Here is a 26,705-nt window from a genome sequence, read left to right as displayed (position 1 = left end):
TTAAGGATCCGGAATTGCCATGAGCTGTGGTGTGGGTTGCAGATGGGGCTCGGATCTGGTATTGCTGTAGCCGTGGTGTAGGCCAGCAGCTACAGCTCCATTTCAACCCCTAGCCTGGGAACCTCCATGTGCTATGGGTGCGGCCCTAAAAAGACAAAAAAAAAGTATAGAAAAGAGGTTCACTTGGTACCTTAAATGATGAGAATAAGGCAAATCCATTCAAACTATTCTTGATAATTCTCAATGTTTCTAATGTTTTAAAATTATAGTGTATTAAAGAAAGATTAATTTTACCACTTTATTTTCTTGTACATTTCTGACAGTAATGAGAGTTTTAAATATTTTTACAAAATTTTTAGAAGTCACAGATCAGTTGTATGTTTTACATACATTTGTTTGTTGTATGTTTGTTGTATGTTTGTAGTTGTATGTTTTACATACAACAGTTGGTTATCAAGATTGCTTTGCACCTGGCCGAGTCGGGAAAAGATCTCAGATGGTTTTTCTGAGTCAGGCTGCCTCGGGGAGGAGCCTTTTGGGTTTCCAACGGCCCTGCTACCCGCCCAAGCCCCCAGGGGGTGCCCTAGTGGATCAGCTGCATAGGACTGCCAGCTCCAGGCAGGACCCCCTGCAGCCCAGAAAAGCTGCAACAAGCCTGGCCGAGTCAGGAAAAGATCTCAGACGGTCTTTCTGAGTTGGGCTGCCCTGGGGAGGAGCCTCTTGGGTTTCCAGAGGCCCTGCTACCCGCCCAAGCCCCCAGGGGGTGCCGAGACCTACTGGATCAGCTGCATAGGACTGCCAGCTCCAGGCAGGACCCCCTGCAGCCCAGAAAACCTGCAACAAGCTTGGCCGAGCCGGGAAAAGATCTCAGATGGTCTTTCTGAGTCGGGCTGCCCCGGGGAGGAGCCTCCTGGGTTTCCAGTGGCCCCGCTACCCGCCCAAGCCCCCAGGGGGTGCCGAAACCTACTGGATCAGCTGCATAGGACTGCCAGCTCCAGGCAGGACCCCTGCAGCCCAGAAAAGCTGCAACAAGCTTGGTTGAGCCGGGAAAAGATCTCAGACGGTCTTTCTGAGTTGGGCTGCCCTGGGGAGGAGCCTCTTGGGTTTCCAGAGGCCCTGCTACCCGCCCAAGCCCCCAGGAAGAGCCCCTGCAGCCCAGAAAAGCTGCAACAAGCTCGGCCAGACTGTGAAAAGATCCGCCTACATTCTCAGGCCATCCTTCTGAGTAGGGCTGCCCTAGGGAAGAGCCTCTTGGGTTCTCAGTGACCCAGACAGCTGCTCCAGCCCCCAGCGGGTGCTGCACTCCTGAGGAACAGCTGCCCAACACCGCCAACCCCCTGCAAGAACCCCACAGCCTAAAAACACCAGAGCAAGCTCTGCATGACCAAGTGAAATCTGCTACCATCGTGGTGTGGACCTCCTAGTCCTGTCTGCCCTCAGGAAGCCCTCCTTTGTTCCAAAGAAACACTGTTAGCCCCATCAACACTCCAGAAAAGCCACACTGCCTCAAAAAAGATTGACCAACAACGCCAGCCCTCAGGAAATATTCCACGGCAGTGACAAGGCAAACACTGCCTGATAACGGAGAGTACAACTCCCTCAGGAGAAAGAAAACAACAAGCAAGATGAAGAAGCTGAGAAACCACCCCCAGTCAAACCAACAGGAGAACTCACTTAAAACAGTCAACAATGAAACAGATCTCGGCAGTCTGACAGACCTGGAGTTCAAAAGAGAAATAGTGAAAATACTGAAGGAATTAAGAGAAGATATGAACAGTAATGCAGATACCCTCAGAAAGGAGCTAGAAAATATAAGGAGGAGCCAAGAAAATCTAGAACATTCATTTGCAGAGATGCAAACTGAACTAAGGGCAATAAAAACCAGAATGAATAATGCAGAAGAATGAATCAGTGATATGGAAGATAGAATAATGGAAATCACTCAACCTGGTCAACAGACAGAAAACCGAATCAAAAAACTGGAAAGCAATATAAGAGACCTATGGGATAATATAAAGCGGGCCAATCTACGCATAATAGGAATTCCAGAAGGAGTAGAAAAAGATAAGGGGATGGAAAATATATTTGAAGAAATTATCTATGGAGACTTCCCAAATCTAAAGGATACTGGGTTCAAGATACAAGAAGCACAGAGGGCCCCAAACAAACTGAACCCAAACAGACCCACACCAAGACACACCATAATAAAAATGGCAAAAGTTAGTGATAAAGAGAGGATCCTAAAGGCAGCAAGAGAAAAGCAGAATGTTACCTACAAGGGAACCACCATAAGGTTATCAGCTGATTTCTCTACAGAAACACTACAGGCCAGGAGGGAATGGCAAGAGATATTTAAAGTGCTCAAAGGAAAAAATATGCAACCTAGAATACTCTATCCAGCAAGAATATCATTTAAAATAGAAGGGGAAATAAAAATTTTTTCCAACAAACAAAAACTTAAAGAATACAGCAACACAAAACCCAGGTTAAAGGAAATATTGAAAGGGCTTCTCTAAACCAAAAAGAAAGGAAGGAAAGGGAAGAAAAAAGAAAAGAAAAAAAAAAAAAAAAGAAGAAGAAGAGGAAGAACTAGGACTGAGGAAACCACAATCAGAGAGTAGTCACTCAAATAAGCCAGCATACAGATTTAATCATGAACATGCTTCAAACAAAATAAAATTAAAAAGAAAAAAATAAAAAAGAGTCATCAAAACCATAAAATGTGGGCAAGGGATGTTAGGAAGTAAATAACCCTTTTTATTTGTTTGTACGTTTCTCTTCTTAATTTTAATATAGTAATGAAATGTTTGAACTTACAGGACCATCAGGCTAAAACACACAATTGGGAAGGGGTTAGCATACTTAAAAAACAGGGCAACCACAAGCCAAAAGCAAATACTGCATTTGCAAAAAATGAAAAAAAAAATACACTCAAGCAGATAATAACAGGAGACCATCCAACCAAAAAAAAAAAAAAAAAAAAAGAAAGGAAGAATGGAGAACCATAGAATCAACTGGAACACGAGGTTCAAATGGCAATAAATAACCATCTATCAATTATCACCTTAAATGTCAATGGACTGAATGCCCTAATCAAAAGACACAGAGTGGCTGAGTGGATGAAAAGGCAAAAACCTTCAATATGCTGCCTACAAGAAACTCACCTTAGGACAAAAGATACATATAGATTGAAAGTGAAAGGGTGGGGAAAAATATTTCACGCCAAAAGACATGACAGAAAAGCAGGAGTCGCAACGCTCATGTCAGACAAAATAGACTTTAAAACAAAAGACATAAAGAAAGACAAAGAAGGACACTACTTAATGATTAAGGGATCCATCCAAGGAGAGGATGTTACTATCATCAACATATATGCCCTAAATATAGGAGCACCCAGATACATACAACAAATATTAACCGACATAAAGGGAGATATTGATGAGAATACAATCATAGTAGGAGACCTAAATACCCCCCTCACATCAATGGACAGATCCTCTAGACAGAAAACCAATAAAGCAACAGAGATCCTAAAGGAAACAATAGAAAAGTTAGACTTAATAGATATCTTCAGGACACTACATCCAAAAAAATCAGAATACACATTCTTCTCAAGTGCTCATGGAACATTCTCAAGAATCGACCACATATTGGGACACAAAGCTAATCTCAATAAATTTAGGAGCATAGAAATTATCTCAAGTATCTTCTCTGACCACAATGCCATGAAATTAGAAATCAACCATGGGCAAAGGAAAGAGAAAAAACCTACTACATGGAGACTAAACAACATGCTACTAAAAAACCAATGGGTCAATGAGGAAATCAAGAAGGAAATTAAAAACTACCTTGAAACAAATGATAATGAAGACACAACCTCTCAAAATCTATGGGATGCTGCGAAAGCAGTGCTCAGAGGGAAATTTATAGCAATCCAGGCCTTTCTCAAAAAAAGAAGAAAGATCCCAAATTGACAACTTAACCCTCCACCTAAACGAATTAGAAAAAGAAGAACAAAAAAGTCCTAAAGTCAGCAGAAGGAAGGAAATTATAAAGATCAAGGAAGAAATCAATAAAATAGAGATTCAAAAAACAATAGAGAAAATTAATAAAACCAAGAGCTGCTTCTTTGAAAAGGTGAACAAAATTGACAAACCCCTGGCCAGACTCACTAAAAAGAGGAGAGGAAGAACCCAAATCACCAAAATTATAAATGGAAAAGGAGAAATCACAACGGATACAGCAGAAATACAAAAAACCATAAGAGGATACTATGAACAACTATACGGCAACAAGTTTGACAACCTGGAAGAAATGGACAATTTTCTAGAATCTTACAGCCTGCCAAAACTGAATCAAGCAGAAACAGACCAACTGAACAGACCGATCACTAGAAATGAAATTGAAGAGGTCATAAAATCACTCCCTACAAATAAAAGTCCAGGACCAGATGGCTTCACAGGTGAATTTTATCAAACATATAAAGAGGAACTGGTGCCCATCCTCCTTAAACTCTTTCAAAAGGTTGAAGAAGAAGGAATACTCCCAAAGACATTCTATGATGCCACCACCACCCTAATTCCAAAACCAGACAGAGATACCACTAAAAAAGAAAACTATCGGCCAATATCATTGATGAATATAGATGCAAAAATTCTCAACAAAATCTTAGCCAACCGAATCCAACAACATACCAAAAAAAATTATACACCATGAACAGGTTGGGTTCATCCCAGATTCACAAGGATGGTTCAACATACGCAAATCAATCAGCATCACACACCACATTAACAAAGGAAAAGTCAAAAATCATATGATCATCTCAATAGACGCAGAAAAAGCATTTGACAAAGTCCAACATCCATTCATGATCAAGACCCTCGCCAATGTGGGTATAGAGGGAACATTCCTGAATATAATCAAAGCCATTTATGATAAATCCACAGCAAATATAATACTCAATAGGGAAAAACTGAAAGCCTTCTCACTCCAGTCTGGAACAAGACAGGGATGCCCACTCTCACCACTGCTCTTCAACATAGTTTTGGAAGTCCTAGCCACAGCAATTAGACAAACAAAAGAAATCAAAGGCATCCATATAGGAAGAGAAGAGATAAAACTGTCACTGTATGCAGATGACATGATACTATGCCTAGAAAACCGTAAGGACTCAACCCAAAAACTCCTTGAACTGATTAATAAATTCAGCAAAGTAGCAGGATATAAGATTAACATTCAGAAGTCAGTTGCATTTCTGTATACCAGCAATGAAACATTAGAAAAGGAATACAAAAATACGATACCTTTTAAAATTGCACCTCACAAAATCAAACACCTCGGAATACACCTGACCAAGGAGGTAAAGGACCTATATGCCAAGAACTATAAAACTTTAATCAAAGAAATCAAAGAAGATGTAAAGAAATGGAAAGATATTCCATGTTCCTGGATTGGGAAAATCATTATTGTAAAAATGGCCATACTACCCAAAGCAATCTACAGATTCAATGCAATCCCTATCAAATTACCCATGACATTTTTCACAGAACTAGAACAAACAATCCAAACATTTACATGGAACCACAAAAGACCCAGAATCGCCAAAGCAATCCTGAGAAACAAAAACCAAGCAGGAGGCATAACTCTCCCAGACTTCAAGAAATACTACAAAGCCACAGTCATCAAAACAGTGTGGTACTGGTATCAAAACAGACAGACAGACCAATGGAACAGAATAGAGAACCCGGAAATAAACCCTGACACCTATGGTAAATTAATCTTTGACAAGGGAGGCAAGAACATAAAATGGAAAAAAGACAGTCTTTTCAGCAGGCATTGCTGGGAAACCTGGACAGCTGCATGCAAAGCAGTGAAACTAGAACACACCCTTACACCATGCACAAAAATAAACTCCAAATGGCTGAAAGACTTAAATATACGACAGGACACCATCAAACTCCTAGAAGAAAACATAGGCAAAACACTCTCTGACATCAACATCATGAATATTTTCTCAGGTCAGTCTCCCAAAGCAATGGAAATGAGAGCAAAAATAAACCCATGGGACCCCATCAAACTGAAAAGCTTTTGCACAGAAAAGGAAACCGAAAAGCAAACAGACAACTTACAGAATGGGAGAAAATAGTTTCAAATGATGCAACGGACAAGGTCTTAATCTCTAGAATGTATGAGCAACTTATACAACTCAACAGCAAAAAAGCCAATCAATCAATCTAAAAATGGGCAAAAGACCTAAACAGACATTTCTCCAAAGAAGATATACAGATGGCCAACAAACACATGAAAAAATGCTCAACATCGCTGATTATAAGAGAAATGCAAATCGAAACTACCATGAGATACCACCTCACACCAGTCAGAATGGCCATCATTAATAAATCCAGAAATAACGAGTGCTGGAGGGGCTGTGGAGAAAAGGGAACCCTCCTGCACTGCTGGTGGGAATGTAAACTGGTACAGCCACTATGGAGAACAGTTTGGAGATACCTTAGAAATCTATACATAGAACTTCCATAGTACCCCGCAATCCCACTCTTGGGCATCTATCCGGACAAAACTCTACTTAAAAGAGACACATGCACCCGCATGTTCATTGCAGCTCTATTCAGAATAGCCAGGACATGGAAACAACCCAAATGTCCATCGACAGATGATTGGATTTGGAAGAAGTGGTATATATACACAATGGAATACTACTCAGCCATAAAAAAGAATGATGACATAATGCCATTTGCAGCAACATGGATGGAACTAGAGAATCTCATACTGAGTGAAATGAGCCAGAAAGACAAAGACAAATGCCATATGATATCAATTATAACTGGAATCTAATATCCAGCACAAATGAACATCTCCTCAGAAAAGAAAATCATGGACTTGGAGAAGAGACTTGTGGCTGCCTGATGGGAGGGGGAGGGAGTGGGAGGGATCAGGAGCTTGGGCTTATCAGACACAACTTAGAATAGATTTACAAGGAGATCCTGCTGAATAGCATTGAGAACTTTGTCTAGATACTCATGTTGCAACAGAAGAAAGGGTGGGGGAAAAAATGTAATTGTAATGTATACATGTAAGGATAACCTGACCCCCTTGCTGTACAGTGGGGGAAAAAAAAAAAAAAAGATTGCTTTGCAGGGTTTCAGCTTGCATTCCTGTAGGTTACAGTCATGCACAGCCATATAAAGCCAGCAGTGCTCTTAATTATTTCATTAATCTTTGGCTTTACATCCTATCAAGGTAAATTATTTCACTAAATCTGAGGATACTATCGAAATTCCTAAATATGAGAATAAGTATTTGGTAGTTTTTTTTCTACATTCCTTTTCAAACTGATTAGTAAAAATTGATATCCTCATAATCTAGACTTTATTATAAATGTTACCTTAAATGTAAATAAACCTTATAAAGAAATGTAAATATAGCCATAGTAGTAGTAAGTCTAGAAGTTATAGGTGGTCTCTCATTAGGAAGTTTGTATAAAGGTAAATTGGGAACATGATCTTTAAACTGTAGGAAAATGGTTAATTAAAAATTTTTCTTTCACTTTGCTTGATGTCCTCAAGATCTACCCACATTGTCAAAAATGACAGGATTTCCCTTTTTTCATGGCCAAATAATATCCCATTTTATGTACACACACATATGTGTGCCTCTATAAGGAGCATGTGAGATATATCTCACATTACCAGTTTTCCTTACCACCAACAGTGCCCAGTGTTTCCCTTTTATCCACAGCCTTGCCAGCACTTGTAATCTCTTTTCTTTTCGGTGATAGTCATTCTAACAGGCTTTGAGATGATAATCTCATTGTGGAGTGATGTGCATCTTCCTCATAAATAGTGATGTTGAGCATTTTTACATGTACCTGTTGGCACCATAAACCTACATAATGGTCTATGTCAGTTGTACCTCCATAGATGTGGAATAAAATTATTCTTTCATTATACAAGTGACACAATTACACATTTGTAAATTTTTAAGTAGAATTGAGGTTAAAAAAAAAACCCTGTAAAATTTCATCTTGCAGATGAACTTTAGGATCAGGTTGTCAGGTTCTGTTAAAAATTGTTTTGGGCTTTTGACTAGGGTAATATAGAATTTATATATTTCCATCTCCACCCCCCTTTTCTTGTGATTCAGTAGTATTATAGTTTTTATCATAGAGATCTTGAGCATTCCTTGTTAGATTCATTCCTGTGTATTTTAAATTTTTGGCTGCCATTATTATGCTCCCTGGCGTTATATTTTCAAACTTAATTATTGGTGTATAGGAAAACAAATGACTTTTTCTTGCATTTGGCCTTCTCAGTGATCTCTCTTCTTAGCTGTGATAGTTTTTTTTGTTTCTTTGCTCGTTTTTCTGGTAGATCGCTACATTGTCAGGAAATTATTACAGATTTGCATTTTGTTTTCAAATGTTTTAATCTCTGATTCGTTTTTCTTATCTCTTTGCATGAATCAAGTTCCACTATGATGTTGAATAGTAGGGGTAGTGGGAGACAGTGCTACCTTGTTTGTGATTTTATTGGAAATACTTGTAATGTTTTACTCTTATTTTTAATGTATCCTGTAGAATCGAAGTAGATATATTTCTATGTATTTAAGTGATGTTGGTTTATAGTTTACTTTTTGTCCTCTGTTGAGGTGTTTGATTAGGGTTGAACTAGATTCATAGAATGAGTTGTTTGTTAAGCCATCTAAGCTTGCTCCAAGGCTGCAAAGATTTCCCCTCCCATTTTTAGCTTTCGTACTTATATCCGGGATCCATTTAGCATCATTTTTTATGTATGGTATGAGGGTAAGATCCACAGTTCTTTTTTTTTACACTTGCATGTCTAATTTACTCCACACTGTTTGTTATTAAAAGGATATCCTTTCCTCACTGAATTTCAGCTTCAAGTGAAAAATCAGTTTACCGTATGATTGTGGGTCTACTTCTGAACTCTTTCTTCTGGCTCACGGATCTTCATGGCTTTCATTTTACCAATACCTCATTCTTGATTTCTGTACTCTTGAAATTATTGTAAGTTTTCCTTTATTATTTTTTTAAAGAGTCCTTAGCTTATGCTCTATGCTTTGCATTTCCATGTAAATTCTAGAAATTTGTTAGATTACACACACACACACACACACACACACACACACACATGCCTACTGTAGTTCATATTGTAATTGCATTAAATCTATAGATCAATTTTGGGAGAATTAATGTTTTAATTCATTTTTGTCCTATGACTCATAATCATGATTCTATCTCTACTTGTTTCAGTCATTTTTAATTTCTTGCAACAATGTAGTGTGCTTCTTAGTGTTAAGTTTTAAGTTCTATTATCATAGTTTCTGTAAATGTTTTGTCTTTGAATGCTATTAAATACTGTATTTCAGTTTTAAACTAGCAACCATTGTTTACTAATTTCTCCTTTTATCAAATAACTAGTAATTTTTCTTGAAATTTTTTCTTGAAATGAAGTATTATAATGATCATTTATTTACCTTTGCTTTTGTCCAGTTTTTAGTTTGATTTCTAGTTAGCACCGTATTTCTTTGTGGAAGCTTTAAAAATCATTTTAAAAATGTTATCATCATATATACATATGTGTGCATCATTTCAAAACATCAGTTGGTTGGAAGTAATTTCTAGAGGTCGATTAGCAGAGTTTTATATTGGCTTCAGAGTTTCTTGGATTTTTTAAATGTAATTTTCAATATTTACATTTCTGTATATAATTTGGGTTTCATGAGCCCTGAATATGGGGTTTTATCACCTCATATGATTACAGAGTAGTTTTAAGACCTTAGCTTCATAGTTAAAAACCTTTAAATTTTAATCTGCCAAAGTTTTAAGTGTTATGTATTTGTTTTACCACATTACTTTCTAATATATTTCAAAATGCCAGCAGTGCACATCTGACTATCTTTCACAGTCGGTAGTCCTACGATTCAACAGAGAATCTTGTCAGCAATATCTACCAGCAAGAAACCATAATGATAGTCTCGGTTCATTTTATTATCTTTCTTTGGTAATATCTGAGGCTTGTTTAGAATCATGGGGAAATGTTTCCAATGGTTCATATGTTGAATAAAGTCTCATGTATGCCAAAGCATGCTTAGGGAAGAAAAAGTACCTACTTCAAAATCTTATGGTCACTTATTACGCAGCAGGACTCGAGTTGAAACACACATATGTTATTTTTCTTGATATTTCTGAAAAATATGTGTCTAATGTTTAAAGTATATGTTCGTATTTTATCTTGGCTTGATGAAATGTGAACTAAGAGAATTTCAAATGTATTGCTTCATATAGTGAACTTGTAATAAGTTTTTTAGCTAAAATGCTGATGCATTGATCATTCAGAGTCCTTGGAATGGAATATGTTGGTGTATTGAAATCTTTGGTGTATTTTCTTTCTGTAAGAGTTGAATGTTATAGCTCTTTCTCAGGTTAGTTTGCTTGTCTTTGTAGTTATGGGGTAATAAAATTAAAAAATATTAATCCAAATTCCATTGGTACATTATTGTTGTAGGGAAAAAATGGAGGAAGTCCATATGAGAAGAAAATAATAATATGCATAGTTCTTACTATCTTGAGTTAATGATTGTAATAAATATTTTGGTCTAAATCTTTCTAGACTGAGTGCCCATACCTTGTTCTTGTTTTCTCTTCAACAGAAATGCTTCAGTTCTGTGTATATTTTAAAGGATTTAACCTGTGGCTGATGTTGGCATCTTTTTTTGTTGTTGTTGTTCTTAAGTTGGATGTTGTTTAAAGGGCAAATTTTTTCTGTCATGCTGATACACATCAGGACCAGCTCCTGGTTATCAGGCCTGAGTTTTTACTCGTGATATAATACCTATAGAACCTTGATCGGTTGCCTGTCGATTTTGGTTCAGTGTGCTTTCTGGGACAGAAATCACTGGTCATTTCATTTTCTATTTTCTGTATTTATTCTTGGCTGCTGAGTCTTGAGCTTTGCAACTGAGTCTGAAAATTAACTGCTGGTTTGTAATTTAACTAGTAATTATTTATAAATTAAAGATTCTAAATTTTCTCCCTATCTTTATTGCTGTCAAAAATGAAGCTAGTTAAAATGGTTATGAAATTAAGTTCAGTGTCTCCTCCTTTTCTTGCCAAGTTAAAAAAAATTAATGCTTTTCAACATTAATTATGTTTCTAGATCTTAATTTTTAGATATAGATTATTATTCAAGATTTTAAAAATATGACAACATATCAAAATCATCATTGTGGAGTTCCCAGTGTGGCTCAGTGGAAATGAACCCAACTAGTATCCATGAGGATGCACATTTGATCCCTGACCTCGCTCAGTAGGTTACAGATCCAGCGTTGTTGTGAGCTGTGGTGTAGGTCACAGATGTGGCTTGGATCTTGCATTGCTGTGGTTGTGGTGTAGGCCAGCAGCTGCAGCTCCAATTCATATGTGCAGGTGTGGCCCTTAAAAAAAGAAAAAAAAAGAAAAAATCATCATTGTAATATACCACATTAACAGAATGAAGGAGGGAAAACAAGATTATTTTAATTAACATAGAAAAAGCATTTGACAAAATTCAATACTCTTTCATGATAAAACTCTCCACAAACTAGGAATAAAAAAAAACCTACCTCAACATTTTAAAGGCCAAATATGAAAAATTCTCAGTGGTGAAAGACTGAAGGCTTTTCATCAGAAGAGCAAGAACAAAACAAGCATGTTCACTTTTGCCACTTCTATTCAATATAGTATTGGATGTTTTAGCCACAGCAATTAGGCAAGAAAAAGAAATAAAAGGCAGCTAAATTGGAAAAAAAGAAATAAAATTATCTTTGTTCCCAGATAACATGATTTTATATTTAGAAAACCCTAAAGATTCCACAAAAAACCTTTTAGAACTAATAAATTTAACAAAGTTACAGGATCCAAAATTAACACATAAAATTAGTTATGTTTCTATACAGTAACAATCATGAATCCTGAAAGGAAATTATGAAAGCAATCCCATTTATGATAGCATGACAAAGAATAAAATACTTTAAGGATAGATTTACCTAAGGAGGCAAAAGATTTGTGCTTTGAAAACTGCAAAATGGGAGTTCCCGTTGTGGCGCAGTGGTTAACGAATCCGACTAGGAACCATGAGGTTGCGGGTTCGGTCCCTGCCCTTGCTCAGTGCGTTGCCGTGAGCTGTGGTGTAGGTTGCAGACGCGGTTCGGATCCTGCGTTGCTGTGGCTCTGGCCTAGGCTGGTGGCTACAGCTCCGATTAGACCCCTAGCCTGGGAACCTCCATATGCCGCGGGAGCGGCCCAAAGAAATAGCAAAAAAAAAAAAAAAAGAAAGAAAGAAAACTGGAGTTCCCGTCGTGGCGCAGTGGTTAACGAATCCGACTAGGAACCATGAGGTTGCGGGTTCGGTCCCTGCCCTTGCTCAGTGGGTTAACGATCTGGCGTTGCCGTGAGCTGTGGTGTAGGTCGCAGACACGGCTCGGATCCTGCGTTGCTGTGGCTCTGGCGTAGGCTGGCAGCTACAGCTCCGATTCGACCCCTAGCCCGGGAACCTCCATATGCCGCGGGAGCGGCCCAAGAAATGGCAAAAAAGACAAAAAAAAAAAGAAAGAAAACTGCAAAATGTTGCTGAAGGAAGTTAAAGACGACACAATTAAATGGAAAGACATCCCATGTTCACTGATTGGAAGACTTAATATTAAGATGTCAGTATTCCCAAAATGATCTACATATTCAGGGCAGTTCTTAATGAAATCCCAATAATGTTTTTTGCAGAAATAGAAAAATCTTTTAAAATTCATATGGAATCTTACTGAACTCTGAATGGCCAAAGTAATCTTTGTTCAAAAAGAAGAACAGGGAGTTCCCGTCGTGGCGCAGTGGTTAACGAATCCAACTAGGAACCATGAGGTCGCGGGTTCGGTCCCTGCCCTTGCTCAGTGGGTTAACGATCCGGCGTTGCCGTGAGCTGTAGTGTAGGTTGCAGACGCGGCTCGGATCCTGCGTTGCTGTGGCTCTGGCGTAGGCCGGTGGCTACAGCTCTGATTCGACCCCTAGCCTGGGAACCTCCATATGCCGCGGGAGCGGCCCAAGAAATAGCAACAGCAACAACAAGACAAAAGACAAAAAAAAAAAAAAAAAAAAAAAAAAGAAGAACAAAGTTAGAAATCTCATACTTAATTCAAAGCTACAGTAATCAAAACAATGTGGTACCAACATAAAAACAGACGTATATACACAATTGAGAGCCTTAAAACAAAGCCCTCATATAAATGGCCAAATTATTTTCAACATTTCTCATGTTTTATATTTCAGTAGTGGGTAATACTTGAATCACTTATGATTGGATGGTAAGCTATGCTAGGGAAAGGGCTCTCTCATATCTACTTATTCTCCAGGTGGTAACTACTGAGTAAATAGTTATTTTCCAAAGTATGTTAAATGAACCACAAAAAAACCATACAAATTTTTGAAATTTCTCTAATTACTAGAGAAATGCAGATCAAAACTACAATAAGGTACCATCCTCACACCAGATTAGCCATCATTAGAAAGTCTACAAGTGACAAATGTCAGAGTGTGGAGAAAAGGGAACCTACCTAAACTGTTGGTAGGAATGTAAATTAGTGCAACTACTATGTAAACCGTTATGGAGAGTCCACAGAAAACTAAAAGTAGAATTAACATATGATCCAGCTGTGCCACTCCTAGGCATATATCTAGATAAAACAATGATTCGAAGGGATACATGCACCCCAGTGTTGATTGCAGCTCTATTTGCAGTAGCCAAGACTTTGAAACAACCTGATTGTCCCTCAAGAGATGAATGGATTAAGATGTGGTACATACATACAATGGAATACAACTCAGCCATTAAAAATAATGAAATAATGCCATTTGCAGCAACATAAATGCAAATAGATATTATCGTACTGAGTGAAGTAAGTCAGAAAGACAAATACCATATATCATTTATATGTAGAATCTAAAAATTGGCACCAGTGAACCCATCTTCAAAACAGAAACAGACCTACAGACAAGGAGAACATACTTGTGGTTCCCAAGGAGGGCTTTGGGAGAGGGATGGACTGGGATTTTGGGGGTAGTAGATGGAAACTATTACATTTAGAATGGATAGACAATGAGATCCTACTGTATAGTACAGGGAACTATATCTAGTCTCCTGGGATAAAACATAATGGAAAGGAATATATTAAAGAATGTGTATGTACATATATATACACACACACATATGTATATGTGTATATATATCTAAATAACTTTGCTGTACAACAGGAATTAGAACAATATTGTAAATTATCATTATTATTATTTGTCTTTTTAGAGCTGTACCTGTGGCATGTGGAAGTTCCCAGGCTAGGGATCAAATCAGAGCTATAGCCACCCCTATACCACAGCCACAGCAATGCCACATCTGAGCCATGTCTTGACCTACACCACAGCTCAAGGCAACGCTGAGTCCTTGATCCAGTGAATTGGGCCAGGGATTGAACCCATGTCCTCATGGATACTAGTCAGCTTCCTTATTGCTGAACCATGATGGGAACTCTGTGAACAATATTGTAAATTAAATTAAAAAGGAAATTTGAAATTTCTGTCATGTGTATAGTATCACATCTAAAATAAAAAATATCGGATTTCCCGTCCTGGTGCAGCAGAAACGAATCCGACTAGGAACCATGAGGTTGACGGTTTAATCAGTGGGTTAAGGATCTGGCATTGCCGTGAGCTGTGGTGTGTAGGTTGCAGATGTGGCTTGGATCTGGTATGGCTGTGGCGAAGGCCAGCAGCTGTAGCTCTGATTAGAACCCTAGCCAGAACCTCCATATACCACCCTAAAAAGCAAAATAAAAAGTAAAAAATTAAAAAATACCCTGGATTGACTCAGTAGCAGAATCAGTATAACAAAGGAGTCAGAAGTTGAAGACTGATCACTAGAAATTATTCAGTTTGTAGAATGGAATTTAAAAAGAAAAGAGATGAACAAAGCATCAGGGTCTTGTTGGATGATATCAAAGATCTATCATAAATGTTCAGAAGAAAAAAATTGGGACAGAAAAAAAATACTTGAATTCATAATTGCTGAAAACTTCCCAAAGTGACGAACGACTTACATTTTTAGATGAAAGAACCTCAGTGAATACTAATCAGGATAAACTCAATGAAACCCATCCATCAGTATATGGCAATTAAACTTTCTGAAAAACCCTAAATAAAGAAAAAATGCAAAATGTACCTGGGGAAAAAAATGATACATTTCGTACAAGGGAACAGTGATTTGAACTACACTACATTTCTCATCAGATTCCATGGAGCCAGAAGTCACTGGAATATCTTTAAAGTATTGAAAGAAAATAATTATTAACCTAGAATTCTCTATCCAGTGAAAATATCTTTCAAGAATGAGGATGCTAGAGGTATTCTTAGGCCAAACAAGAAAAAAGAGTATTTCTAGCTTATCTTCTTTAATGAAATGCTAATTGAAGTTATTCAGGGAGTTCTCCTTGTAGCTTAGTGGTTGTGGCTTAGCAGGTTAATGAGCTGACTTTGTCTCTGAGAGGATGCAGGTTTGATCCCTGGCCCCACTCAGTGGGTTAAGCATCCAACACTGCTGTAATCTGTGGCATAGTTCGCAGATGTGGCTTGGATTTGGTTTGCTGTGGCAGAGGCACAGCCCTCAGCTGCAGCTGTGATTGGACCCCTAGCCCAGGAACTTCCATATGCCACAGATGTGGCCACAAAAAGAAAAAAAAAATCAGGTTGAAGGGAAATATCAGATGGATATTGAGGGACATGAGTTGAAATGGTAAGTGTAAAGGGCTAATTTTATTCCTCTTAAATATCCCACTGTCCGAGAGGTTTTCAGTGGATGTAGATATAAAATATATGATGGCTATATATAACATAAAGGGCAATGGGGAGGTAGGATTAAAAAGCCTGTCTGTTGAAAGGTTTCAACATTTTATTTGATCTTATACAGTATTAACTTTAAGGAGATGTGGAAGCTTTGATGTGTCTTGATTTTATCTATCTATAACTGTATCTGTGTAATTATCTATTTGATAACCCCTAGAGGAAGAACCAATAAAAATTATACAAAGGCTGTAGCCAAGTAGTGAATATAAAAATTAAATTATTAAATACCAAAAATTCCCCAATAATGAGAGCAATGGCAGTCAGAACAACAACAACAGCAACAAAACCCCAGGGAATAAACAGAAAACTGATAATAAAATGGTCGACCTGAATCTAACCACATCAATGATTACATTAAGTGTAAGTGATCTAAAGTCAGCAACTAAAAGAGATTGTCACATTGGATGAAAATATCAAGATGCAATTATATGTTCTCTAGGAGAAACCCACTTTTAATATAAAGGCAAAGATTGAAAATAGAAGGATGGGGAGTTCCTGCTGTGGCACAGTGGGTTAAGAATTTGACTGCAGTGGCTCGGGTCGCTGTAGAAGCAAGGGTTCCATCCCAACCCTGCACCGTGGGTTAAAGGTTCTGATGTTCTCACGGTTGCCACATAGGCTCACATTCAATTCCTGGCCCAGGAACTTCCATATGCCATTAGTACGGACATTAAAAAAAAAAGGGAAATATACCCTGCATATACTAACCAAAAGGTGAAAGCAACTCTCACCCCGATACTAGCACTTCCCATTTCTCCTGTAGTCCTTTATTTTTCTCAGTAATACCCTTGTTACTACCTCACATACTGTATTTGCTTATTGTCCCTCACCCCCCATTAGGAGGTAAGCTTGGATGGGCGAAGACTTTGGTTCATGGTTGATTCCCAAGGCCTAGAATAATCCCTAGCATATAGTATCCTCTCAGGAAGTATTTGTCAAATGAATTTGACTAGGATTTTTTTTCTCCCTCGTGTATCTTTTTGAGTAGCATTTTGTAGAACAAAGTTAAGGAAGCCTTGGAATAGGATATAATAGGACAGGATCTCTGACTTGAGATAATCATGGAGTGACTGAAGGGATGGGGCCGTAGAGAACGTTTAATCTGTCCTCATTTTACAGATGAGGAAATTGTAAAAATCATATAAAGGTGCTTTAGTTGTGCAATATTTTGTGGAACTTTACTACTCAGAAAGTTTCACAAAATACTTAATTGCACAAGTAAAGAAGTAGAAAATGGAAAGACTAGCATATATTTTAAAGCTAGAAAGGGCCTCTGAGAAATTGTTAACTGATTATAATTGCTTAAAATGTCACATCATATTTATAAATCGTTAACTGATTATAATTGCTTAAAATGTCACATCATATTTATAAAACATTTTTATAAATTTGTAAAATGAATACCTCCTTTCATTGAAATCTTTTTTAAGGTAGTTTTATGAATATGGCGTATAATTCATAAAGATCCCTTTTCAAAAAAAAATTACCCTGTAGTTAAAACTTTATTTTGTGGCAACCAAAGTCTGTACTATTAAAGGACATAAAGATATATTCTGGGAATAAAGAGTTAAGGAAATGGAAGTACAGGCAGACATAAAACAAATAAATAGAAATGAAAGATTGCACATAGGAAATTCTAAGTGTAAAGTGTGGATTAAAAAGTTCTGGAGGAAATTAGGATTGGATGCCATAGTGCAGTAGGTGCTAGGAGGTGGCTTTGTCAAGGGAGAGCGATGAGAATTTGATGATGCACTAGATAGAAGGGTGAAAACTTAGAAAAGCAAAAAGAATTGGGTTGGGGCCATGATATGAGCACAAGCATAGAGGAGTCAGAGAGCATGCAGGTAGTGGAGCAGTAATGATTGCTGAGCTTAAAAGGGATGTTAGTGCTGTTAGATCATTTGAATATTAAATTGTTTGGACGCTGAGGCAGTCAGGGGCTTTTGAGACCTTGATGGGAACTGATGTGCAAAGTAGTGGTTTGAGCCCATTAAACTGTCGGTGATCTACCTTTTGGTCTGGAGGAGGAGGTTTTTGGAAAGGTCCTCTGTGAGGTCATACTGGCCTCTCTGCTAGGAAAGTAGCAGGAGAAAGGATTAACATGAGTGTGCTGCAGAATTCACAACAGGACCTGGTTATTGTATAGATGTAAGAAGACACCAAGATAATTGGAGGGTTTTGGTATCTGGGAAAATTGGTGGAATAAGAAATACTACCATGAAGGTCTTTTTATTGTGAAAAGTGGGTTTAGTTTTAGACATAGCAGACTTTGGATGAGGGCGACGTCTAATAATGTTCAATTAGAGAAGTAGCACTAGGGCTTAGAGTTAGGGCTACGGTTTGGGAATTGATCCCCTTAGTGGTAGGAGTTAAGACGTGAGGGTGAATGAAATCTTAGGAATTTCAGAGATTGTAGAACAGTGTAGCCTGAAAGATGGAGATGGTGCACAGAGCTTTAATGGAGAAAGGAAGAGGACTTGGTGAAGGGAACTTTGGGGAAAAAAAAATGGTTGAAGAAGTAGTGGGGCCTATAAAAAGAAAGCCAAGGAAGGAGGAATTATTGTAGTTTGCTTAAAAATAGCATTTATTCTCCATCCCCACCCTCAGTGCAAATGCATTACATCTTTAATGTAAGAACTTGAGAAGTAGAGTACAAACATTTAAAAAGTGTTTGAAGTTCCCATTGTGGCTCAGTGGTTAACGAATCCGACTAGGAACTATGAGGTTGCGAGTTTGATCCCTGGCCTTGCTTAGTGGGTTAAGGATCTGGCGTTGCCGTGAGCTGTGGTGTAGGTTGCAGATGCGGCTCAGATCCCGCGTTGCTGTGGCTCTGGCGTAGGCTGGTGGCTACAGCTCCGATTCGAACCCTAGCCTGGGAACCTCCTGCGGCTCTAGAAAAAACAAACCAAAAAAAAGTGTTTACGACCCCATTAGCCTGAGAAAACTATTCTAAATATTTTTTCTTAAATTTCTATGTGTTTCTTCCTTAACTGTCTATGTATTTGTGTATTTATATTGATTCCTAAGAGATTATTCTTTTCTACAAATAGTTGGGATAATTAGATGATTTAAAAAGAGTTAAGCTTTTTAATTCTGTAGCTTATTTGTTTCTGTAGCTTATCTTCTAAATGTTTAATATATGTAGTTTGTTTTGTTTTCAAATGACTAATTTTAAAAAAGTTTCAGTCCTAATATTCCACTTTTATCCTTCAGATGATTGCAAAAGGGAAAAATGCATCTGAACTGTTTCCTGCTGTTGTGAAGAATGTGGCCAGTAAAAATATTGAGGTACTGTTTTGATTCATTAATTTCATGATTCCTTTTGTTATGAAAGAATATATACTTTTCAGTTACTTTGAAATACAGTGTTAGATACTTAAGTGTCATTAGATTTTTGATACAATTAAAATGTCCATAATCTTAAATGGGGGAAATAGAATGCAAAGTAGACATAATCTTAGTTTTGGCATTTTGGTGGAGAATGTCAAAAGTAAAATTGAGATTAACTCACCTGGGTAAAAGGATGGTAATCTGAAGCCAGTTTAGTTGAAATTCTGGTCTAGGAAGTTAATTTTAGAAAGCATATATCCAGTGAAACAGATCTAAATTCCTGTAGTATCAGGGCAAGGATTAAACCCATGTGTTAGGACTCCAAATCTAGTGCTCTCTCTGGAGCATCTTAGTTCTGGTAAACCCTGCCTCGAGAGGTATAGCGAGAGGTGAGCAGAAGGCAGAATGTAGTGGGAACCTTCAGTTACTGGTCCCTGTATAGGTTTGTACATGGAGTTTGAAACAGAGAAATTTAAGAAACTTTGAGGCCAAGGTAATTCATGTTAGATCAAATGAACTATTGACTTCTGACAGAATGTTAAAGAAAAGCTTAAAGCCCTGTCTCTTTATTTGGTAGGTGCTTACTCTAGGGGGTTCAGTGTATATGTTCAACTTACCACAGTCTACAGCTAGGATTTACTGTATATATTTTTAAGTTAGCACAGTCTAGTTTCAGATAACATTATACCACTTCACATCAACTTTGAAGACCTTACATCAGCAAATTCCCTCCCATCTCTTCCCACATTATGCATTTTACTTCTGAATCTGCTAAAACACCCTAAGTACATGGTTATCATTTTTACTTTAAAGAGTCAATCATCTTTTTAAAAGGTTATCAGAGCATAATTAATACATCCTAATCTTCTCACTTTTAGAGTGTACAATTCAGTGATTTATGGTGTATTCACAGAACTGTGCAACAAAGAACCTTATGTCCATTAGTTACTCCACAGTCCTCCTAGTCCTAGGCAACCATAATCTTCTTTCTGTCACTATGGATTTACCTATTCTGGGCACCTCATATAAACTGAGTTATATAATAGGTGGCTATTGTGTCTGATTTCTTTCATTTAGCATAATGTTTTGGAGGTTCATCCGTGCTGCAGTACGTATCGTTACCTGATTGCTTCTTTTTGCTGAATAATTTTCCTTTGTGTGAATATACTGCATTTTGTTTATCAGTTGATCATTTGATGGTCACTTTGGTTGTTGCCACTTTTTGGCTATGGTGAATAATGCTACTATAAACACAAGTTTTTTTGTATGCGTATATATATTCATTTCTTTGGATGTATACCTTGGTGTGCTATTGCTAGGTCATAAAATAACTCTCTTTAATATTTTGAACAACTGCCAAACTGTTGTCCACAGCAGCTGCACCATTTTGTTTCTATCAGCAATGTATGCAAGTTCTGATTTCTCTGCATCCTCACCAACACTTGTTATTTTCCTTTTTTTAAAAGAAAAATTATTGTCTGTATTTTAGATTGTATATCCTAGTGGGTATGAGGTGGTATCTCATTGAAATTTTGATTTACATTTTGTTAACAGATAATTATTGTGTGTCTCTTGGCCAGTTGTATATCTTCGTTAGAAAAATGTCTATTCACATCCTTTTTTCATTTTATAATTGGTTTGTTTTTCATTTTATTGTGTATTTGTAAGCGTGTGTGTGTGTGTGTGTGTGTGTGTGTGCTGAATCCTAGATCCTTATCTAATATATGATTTGCAAATATTTTTCTATTTTGTGGGTTATCTTTTTATTTTCTTGATAGTGCTCTTTGAAGCATGGAAGTTTTAAATTTTGCTCTTAACTATTTTTTATGGTTTTCTCTGGATATATGCCCAGAAATGAGATTGCTGGAACATATGGTAGTTCTACATTTAGTTTTTAAAGAAACCTCCATACTGTTCTCCATAGTGGTTGTACCAGTTTAATTTCCCACCAGCAAAGTGGGAGGGTTCCCTTTTCTCCACACCCTCTCCAGTTAATGTTGAGACTTTTTGGTGATGGCCATTCTGACTGGTATAAGGTGGTACCTCATAGTAGTTTTGATTTGTATTTCTCTAATAATTGGTGATGTTGAGCATCTTTTCATGTGTTTTTTGGCCATATGTATGTCTTTGGAGAAATGTCTATTTAGATCTTCTGCCCATTTTTGATAGAACTGTGTGGGTTTTTAGTTAGTTTTTTTTTTTTTTTTTTTTTAATATACAGCTGCCTGAGATGTTAGCATATTTTGGAGAGTAATCCCTTGTTTGTTGCTTCCTTTGCGAAGATTTTCTATGGGTTGTTGTTTTGTTTATGGTTTCCTTTGCTATGCAAAAGCTTTTAAGTTTAAATAGGTCACATTATTTTATTTTTGTTTTTATTCTCATTACTCTAGAGGTGCATGTATCTTTTAAAATTTGTGTTTTTGTTTTTTTCAGATATATACCTAGGAGAGAAATTGCTGGATTGTATGGTAGTTCTATTTTTAATTTTTTGAGGAACCTTCCTTCTGTTTTCCGTAGCGGCTACACTAATTTGCAATCTCATCAGCAGAGCACAAGGGTTTCCTTTTCTCCACATCCTCACCAATGCTTGTTATTTGTTGTCTTTTTATTTTTATTTTTTATTTTTTTGGCCTTTTTACGGCCACACCCATGGCATATGGAGGTTCCCAGGCTAGGAACCTGTAGCTGTAGCTGCTGGCCTACACCACAGCCACAGTAATGCAGGATCTGAGCCACCTCTGCAAGCTACACCACAACTCATGGCAACACTGGATCTTTAACCCATTGAGCGAGGCCAGGGATCAAACCTGTGTCCTTGTGGATACCAGTCAGATTCATTTCCGATGAGGCATGAGGGGAACTCATGTTGCCTTTTTGATGCTAGCCATTCTGATAGGTGTGAGGTGATATCTCTTTGTGGTGTTTTTTTTTTTGTTTGTTTGTTTGTTTTTTGTTTTGGTCTTTTTAGGGCCACACCTGGGGCATATGGAAGTTCTTAGGCTAGGGATCCAACAGGGGCTGCAGCTGCTGGCCTATCCCACGGCCATAGCAACACCAGATCTGAGCCATGTCTGAGACCTCTACCACAGCTCACGGCAATGCCGGATCCTTAACCCACTGAGCGGGGTCACAGATCAAACCCACGTCCTCATGGATCCTAGTTGGGTTTGTTATTGCTGAGCCACAACAGCAATTCCTCATTGCGGTTTTGATTTACATTTCCCTGATGAGGAGTATGTTGAGCATCTTCTCATGTACCCTTTTGCTTATTTGTATGTCCTCCTTGGAAAAATGTCTATTAAGGTCTTCTGCTTACTTTTTATTCAGGTTGTTTTTATTTATTTTAGTTGAGTTGTATGAAGTCTTTGTATATTTTAGATATTAATGCATTAGCAGATCTGTCATGTGCAGATATCTTCTCCCATTCAGTAGGTGGCCTTTTCATTTTGTTGGTAGTTTCCTTTGCTATACAAAAGCCTTTCAATTAGATGCAGTCCCATTTGTTTATTTATGCTTTTTTCCTCTTTGCCTGAGGAGATAAATCGAAAAAATATTGCTAAGACCTATGTCAAAGGGCAATGCCTAAATTTTTTTCTAGTAGATTTATGGTTTCAGGTCTTATGTTTAAGTCTTTAATCCATTTTGAGTTTATTTTTGTATATGGCGATAGAGAGTATTCTAATTTAATTATTTTACATGCAGCTGAAAGTTTTCCTAGCACCTCTTATTGAAGAGACTATCTTTTTTCCATTGTGTATTTGTGCCTCCTTTGCCATAGCTTAATTGACCATAAGTTAATAGGATTATTTCTGGGCCTTCTATCCTGTTCCACTGATCTATATTTCTGTTTTTGTGCCAGTACCATACTGTTTTGATGACTTTAGCTTTGTGGTATAGTTTGAAGTTAGGGAGTGTGATACCTCCAGCTTTGTTCTTTCTCAAGATTGTTTTAGCTCTTTGGGTCAAATTAAATTTTGTGTGTGGTATGAGGTAAGGGTCGAGATTCATTTTTTTCCCCAGATAGTCAATTGTTCTTTTACCATTTATTAAGAAGATTATGTCTTTTTCCATTTGAATTACCTTGCCACTTTTGGAAAAAAGTTTGACCACATAAGTGTGACCATGTTTCTGGGCTCTGTTCTGCTGATCTCTATGTGTATCCTTGTGCCTGTACTACACTGTCTTGTTTACTGTAACCTTATAGCATGTCTTTTTTTTAAATTTCTTTTTAAATTTTAATTGAATATGATTGACTTAAAAATTTATTTTAGTTTCAGGTGTACAACCAAGTGATTCATTATTTTTGTACATGACAAAATGATCACCAGTTTCTTTTTCCTGTTCAGCTTGGGTTATTTCCGCTATGCTACCTTTCTTTTCTTTTTTTGGCCACTCTCATGGCATATGAAAGTTCCCATGCCAGGGATCAAACATGCATCACAGCAGTGACTGTGGCTATTGCAGTAGTGACAATACCAGATCCTTAGCCTGCTGTTGTGTCACAAGGGATCTCCACCCACTGCTGAGTTCACTGATTCATTCCACTATCATCTGAACTGCTATTGATTCCTTCTAGGTTTTTTTTATTCTGTTATTGTATTCTTGCCTTATATTACATATAGTATATCTTAAAGTCAGGAGTATAAGCATTCCAATGTTGTTCTGTTTTCAACCTTTGTTGGTACTTTGTCTTTCTGCAGAAATGTTAAAACCAGCAGGCCAGTTTCTTCAAAAGTCTGTTAGGATTGATTTAAAATAATTTTTTTTAGATTAAAGTATAGATGATTTACAATGTTGTTATTAGTTTCTGTTATGCAGCAAAGTGACTCAGTTGTGTGTGTGTGTGTGTGTATATATATGTATATATATATATACATACACACACATTCTTTTTTATGTTCTTTTCCATCATGGTCTGTCCCAGGAGATTAGATATAGTTCCCTGTGTTATGCAGTGGGGCCTTTTTCGTTTGTCTTTCTGGTGAACTGAGCTCTTGGAATGGTCTGTCTGATAAGAACATTTTATATGCCTGAGGCTTTGAACCATGCTATATCAGTTTATCCAAATAATTTATACTAAAAACATGTTTGATGTAAATACATGCTTTCCTTCTTGTGGTTTGCAGTTTCAGTTATGATCTAATACAGTGATGACTATACATATAGGCATACAGTGCCTACATGATGGATCCCTAATAAAAACCCTGGACAGTCTTTCTCTGGTGGGCATCACTTGGTACGTGGCTGCTAAAGGAAATAAGCAGGTCTTATGTGACTACACTGGCAGGTAGTCTCTTGGAAGCTTGTGCCTGGTTTCCTGTGGACCTTACCCTGTGGCCTTTTTCTTTTGCTGATTTTACTATATATCCTTTTTTTCTGTAATGAACCATAACCATGAGTATAACAGCTTTGAGTCCCGTGAGTCCTTCTAGGCAGTCATTAAGCCTAAAGGTAGTCTTGATGGATCCCCAACATAAGGCTATTTAGATTCTCTGTTTCTTACTGGATCCTTGTTAGTGTTTTTTCCTTTAAGAAATATGTCCTATCGATAGAGGTTGTCTGTCAGTTTATTGGCTTAAATTTAATTATATATTCTTAGTATCCTCTAATGTCTATAGCTTCTGAGATGCTGTTTCCTTTTTTATTCCCGATATTAATAATTTTTGCCTTTTTTCTCTTCATCAGTTTATCTAGAAGCTTGTCAATTATTATTTTCTTCTAAAAAATAGCTTTTGGTTATATCACTTTTCTTGTCTATTTCCTATGTCATTGATTTCTTTTTGATTTCATCCTTCTACTTAATTTGGTTTTTGTTGTTGTGTTATGTTGAGTTGGAAACTCAGATCAAATCTTTGTGTTAATATAAGGCTTTAATACTGTATATTTTCCTCTAAGCATTGCTTTAGTTAATTTCCCAAATTTTGTTTTCATTGTCATTCAGTTAAAAATATTTTCTTATTTACTATATGATTTTCTTTTTTGATTTTTGGTGTATTTAGAAATATGTTGTTTAATTTCTAGGTATTGTGGGTGGGTTATTTCTTTATCTTATGTTGCTATTGCTTTATAATATAATTCCATTTTAGTCAGAAAACATCATTCTTTTAAAATTCCTGAAAACTTATTTATTTTTACTAATCATCTGGTTTATTTTGATATGCGTACCATGTGCCATTGAAGAGAATGTATATTCTGCCATTATTGGATTTTATGTTCAATACATATTATTTAAGTAAATGTGGTTGCTGATATTGCTAAAGATTATTCAGATGTTTTTACTTACCACTTTCTAGTTCTACCAATTGCAGAGAGAGAGGTTTTAAATCTCCCAGTTTTGATTTTGAAATTGTTTATTTTCCCCTTTAATTTAGTCATTTTTTGCTTATGTTTTGAAGCATTCCTGTTTAAGCCATAGCTCTTTTCAGGTGTTCCTTATGAATTGACCCTTTTATCCTACAATAAATCCTTCTTTTCCTCTGGTATGATTTTTGTCTTAAAGTCTGTTTGCTTTCTTGTTATGAATATTGCCATTCCAGCCTTCTCCTCTCTTTGTATGGTATATCCTTTTCTCATTCATTTACTCCTAGCGTATGTCTTCATATCTATGTGTCTCTTGTTGACAGCATCCACTTCCATCTTTTTCCCACCCATTCTGTCAGTTTCTGCCTTTTAATTGGAGTGTTTATTTTGTTAACACTTAATGTATTTATTGACGTGGTTGGATTTGAGTAGACTATTATACTTTCTTTTTTTTTTTTTTCATTTGTCTCCTTTGTTTTTTGTTTCTTTCTTTTTCTCCTTTTACTGAGGAAATCTCATTTTTTTCCTGTTTCTATTTTTAACCTGTACTTCTTTGCATTTATTTATCTAGGTATTTATTTATTTAGTGTTGCCTGTATTCATTCTTACCTTTTCCCAGTCCGGTTATATTTCATATTGCACTTCACCTAAAGTATAGAAATCTTGGAGTTCCCGTCGTGGCACAGTCTGGTTATATTTCATATTGCGCTTCACATAAAGTATAGAAATCTTGGAGTTCCCGTCGTGGCACAGTGGTTAACGAATCCGACTGGTTAATGAGGTTGCGGGTTCGATCCCTGGCCTTGCTCAGTGAGTTAAGGATCTGGCGTTGCCGTGAACTGTGGTGTAGGTTGCAGACTTGGCTCAGATCCTGCATTGCTGTGGCTGTGGTGTAGGCCGGCAGCTACAGCTCCAATTCGACCCCTAGCCTGGGAACCTCCATATGCCACGGGAGCGGCTCAAGAAAAGGCGAAAAGACAAAAACAAAAACAAAAAACAAATATAGAAATCTTGCACCTGTGTACATCCATATCCCTCCTGTCTTTTATATTGTAGTTATTAATTTACTAGATTTATATAAGTTAAAAGCATCATAAGACAGTACAGTTTTTCCTTTAAA

The 26,705-nt window shown here is 37.1% G+C and overlaps 1 protein-coding gene across 5 annotated transcripts in view; it reads left to right on the top strand.

Moving 5' to 3' along the window:
• Positions 1-26,705, top strand: part of AP3B1 (adaptor related protein complex 3 subunit beta 1) — a 267,807-nt gene that overhangs the window by 35,738 nt on the left and 205,364 nt on the right. For all 5 annotated transcript variants that reach the window (XR_014834747.1, XR_014834745.1, XR_014834746.1 and 2 more), the window contains 1 exon segment: positions 19,169-19,243. Coding sequence is in view for 2 of the 5 variants with exons in the window: in XM_021076471.2 (XP_020932130.2) it covers positions 19,169-19,243 (75 nt within the window). In the remaining 3 variants the exon portion in view is untranslated.

This window comes from Sus scrofa, chromosome 2 (assembly GCF_054392235.1).
Source record: "Sus scrofa isolate SSC_HxYL_T2T_F1_AM1 chromosome 2, Sscrofa_HxYL_maternal_Yorkshire_Landrace_v2.0, whole genome shotgun sequence".
Lineage (NCBI taxonomy): Eukaryota > Metazoa > Chordata > Mammalia > Artiodactyla > Suidae > Sus > Sus scrofa.
This window is presented reverse-complemented; position numbering and strand designations above follow the sequence as displayed.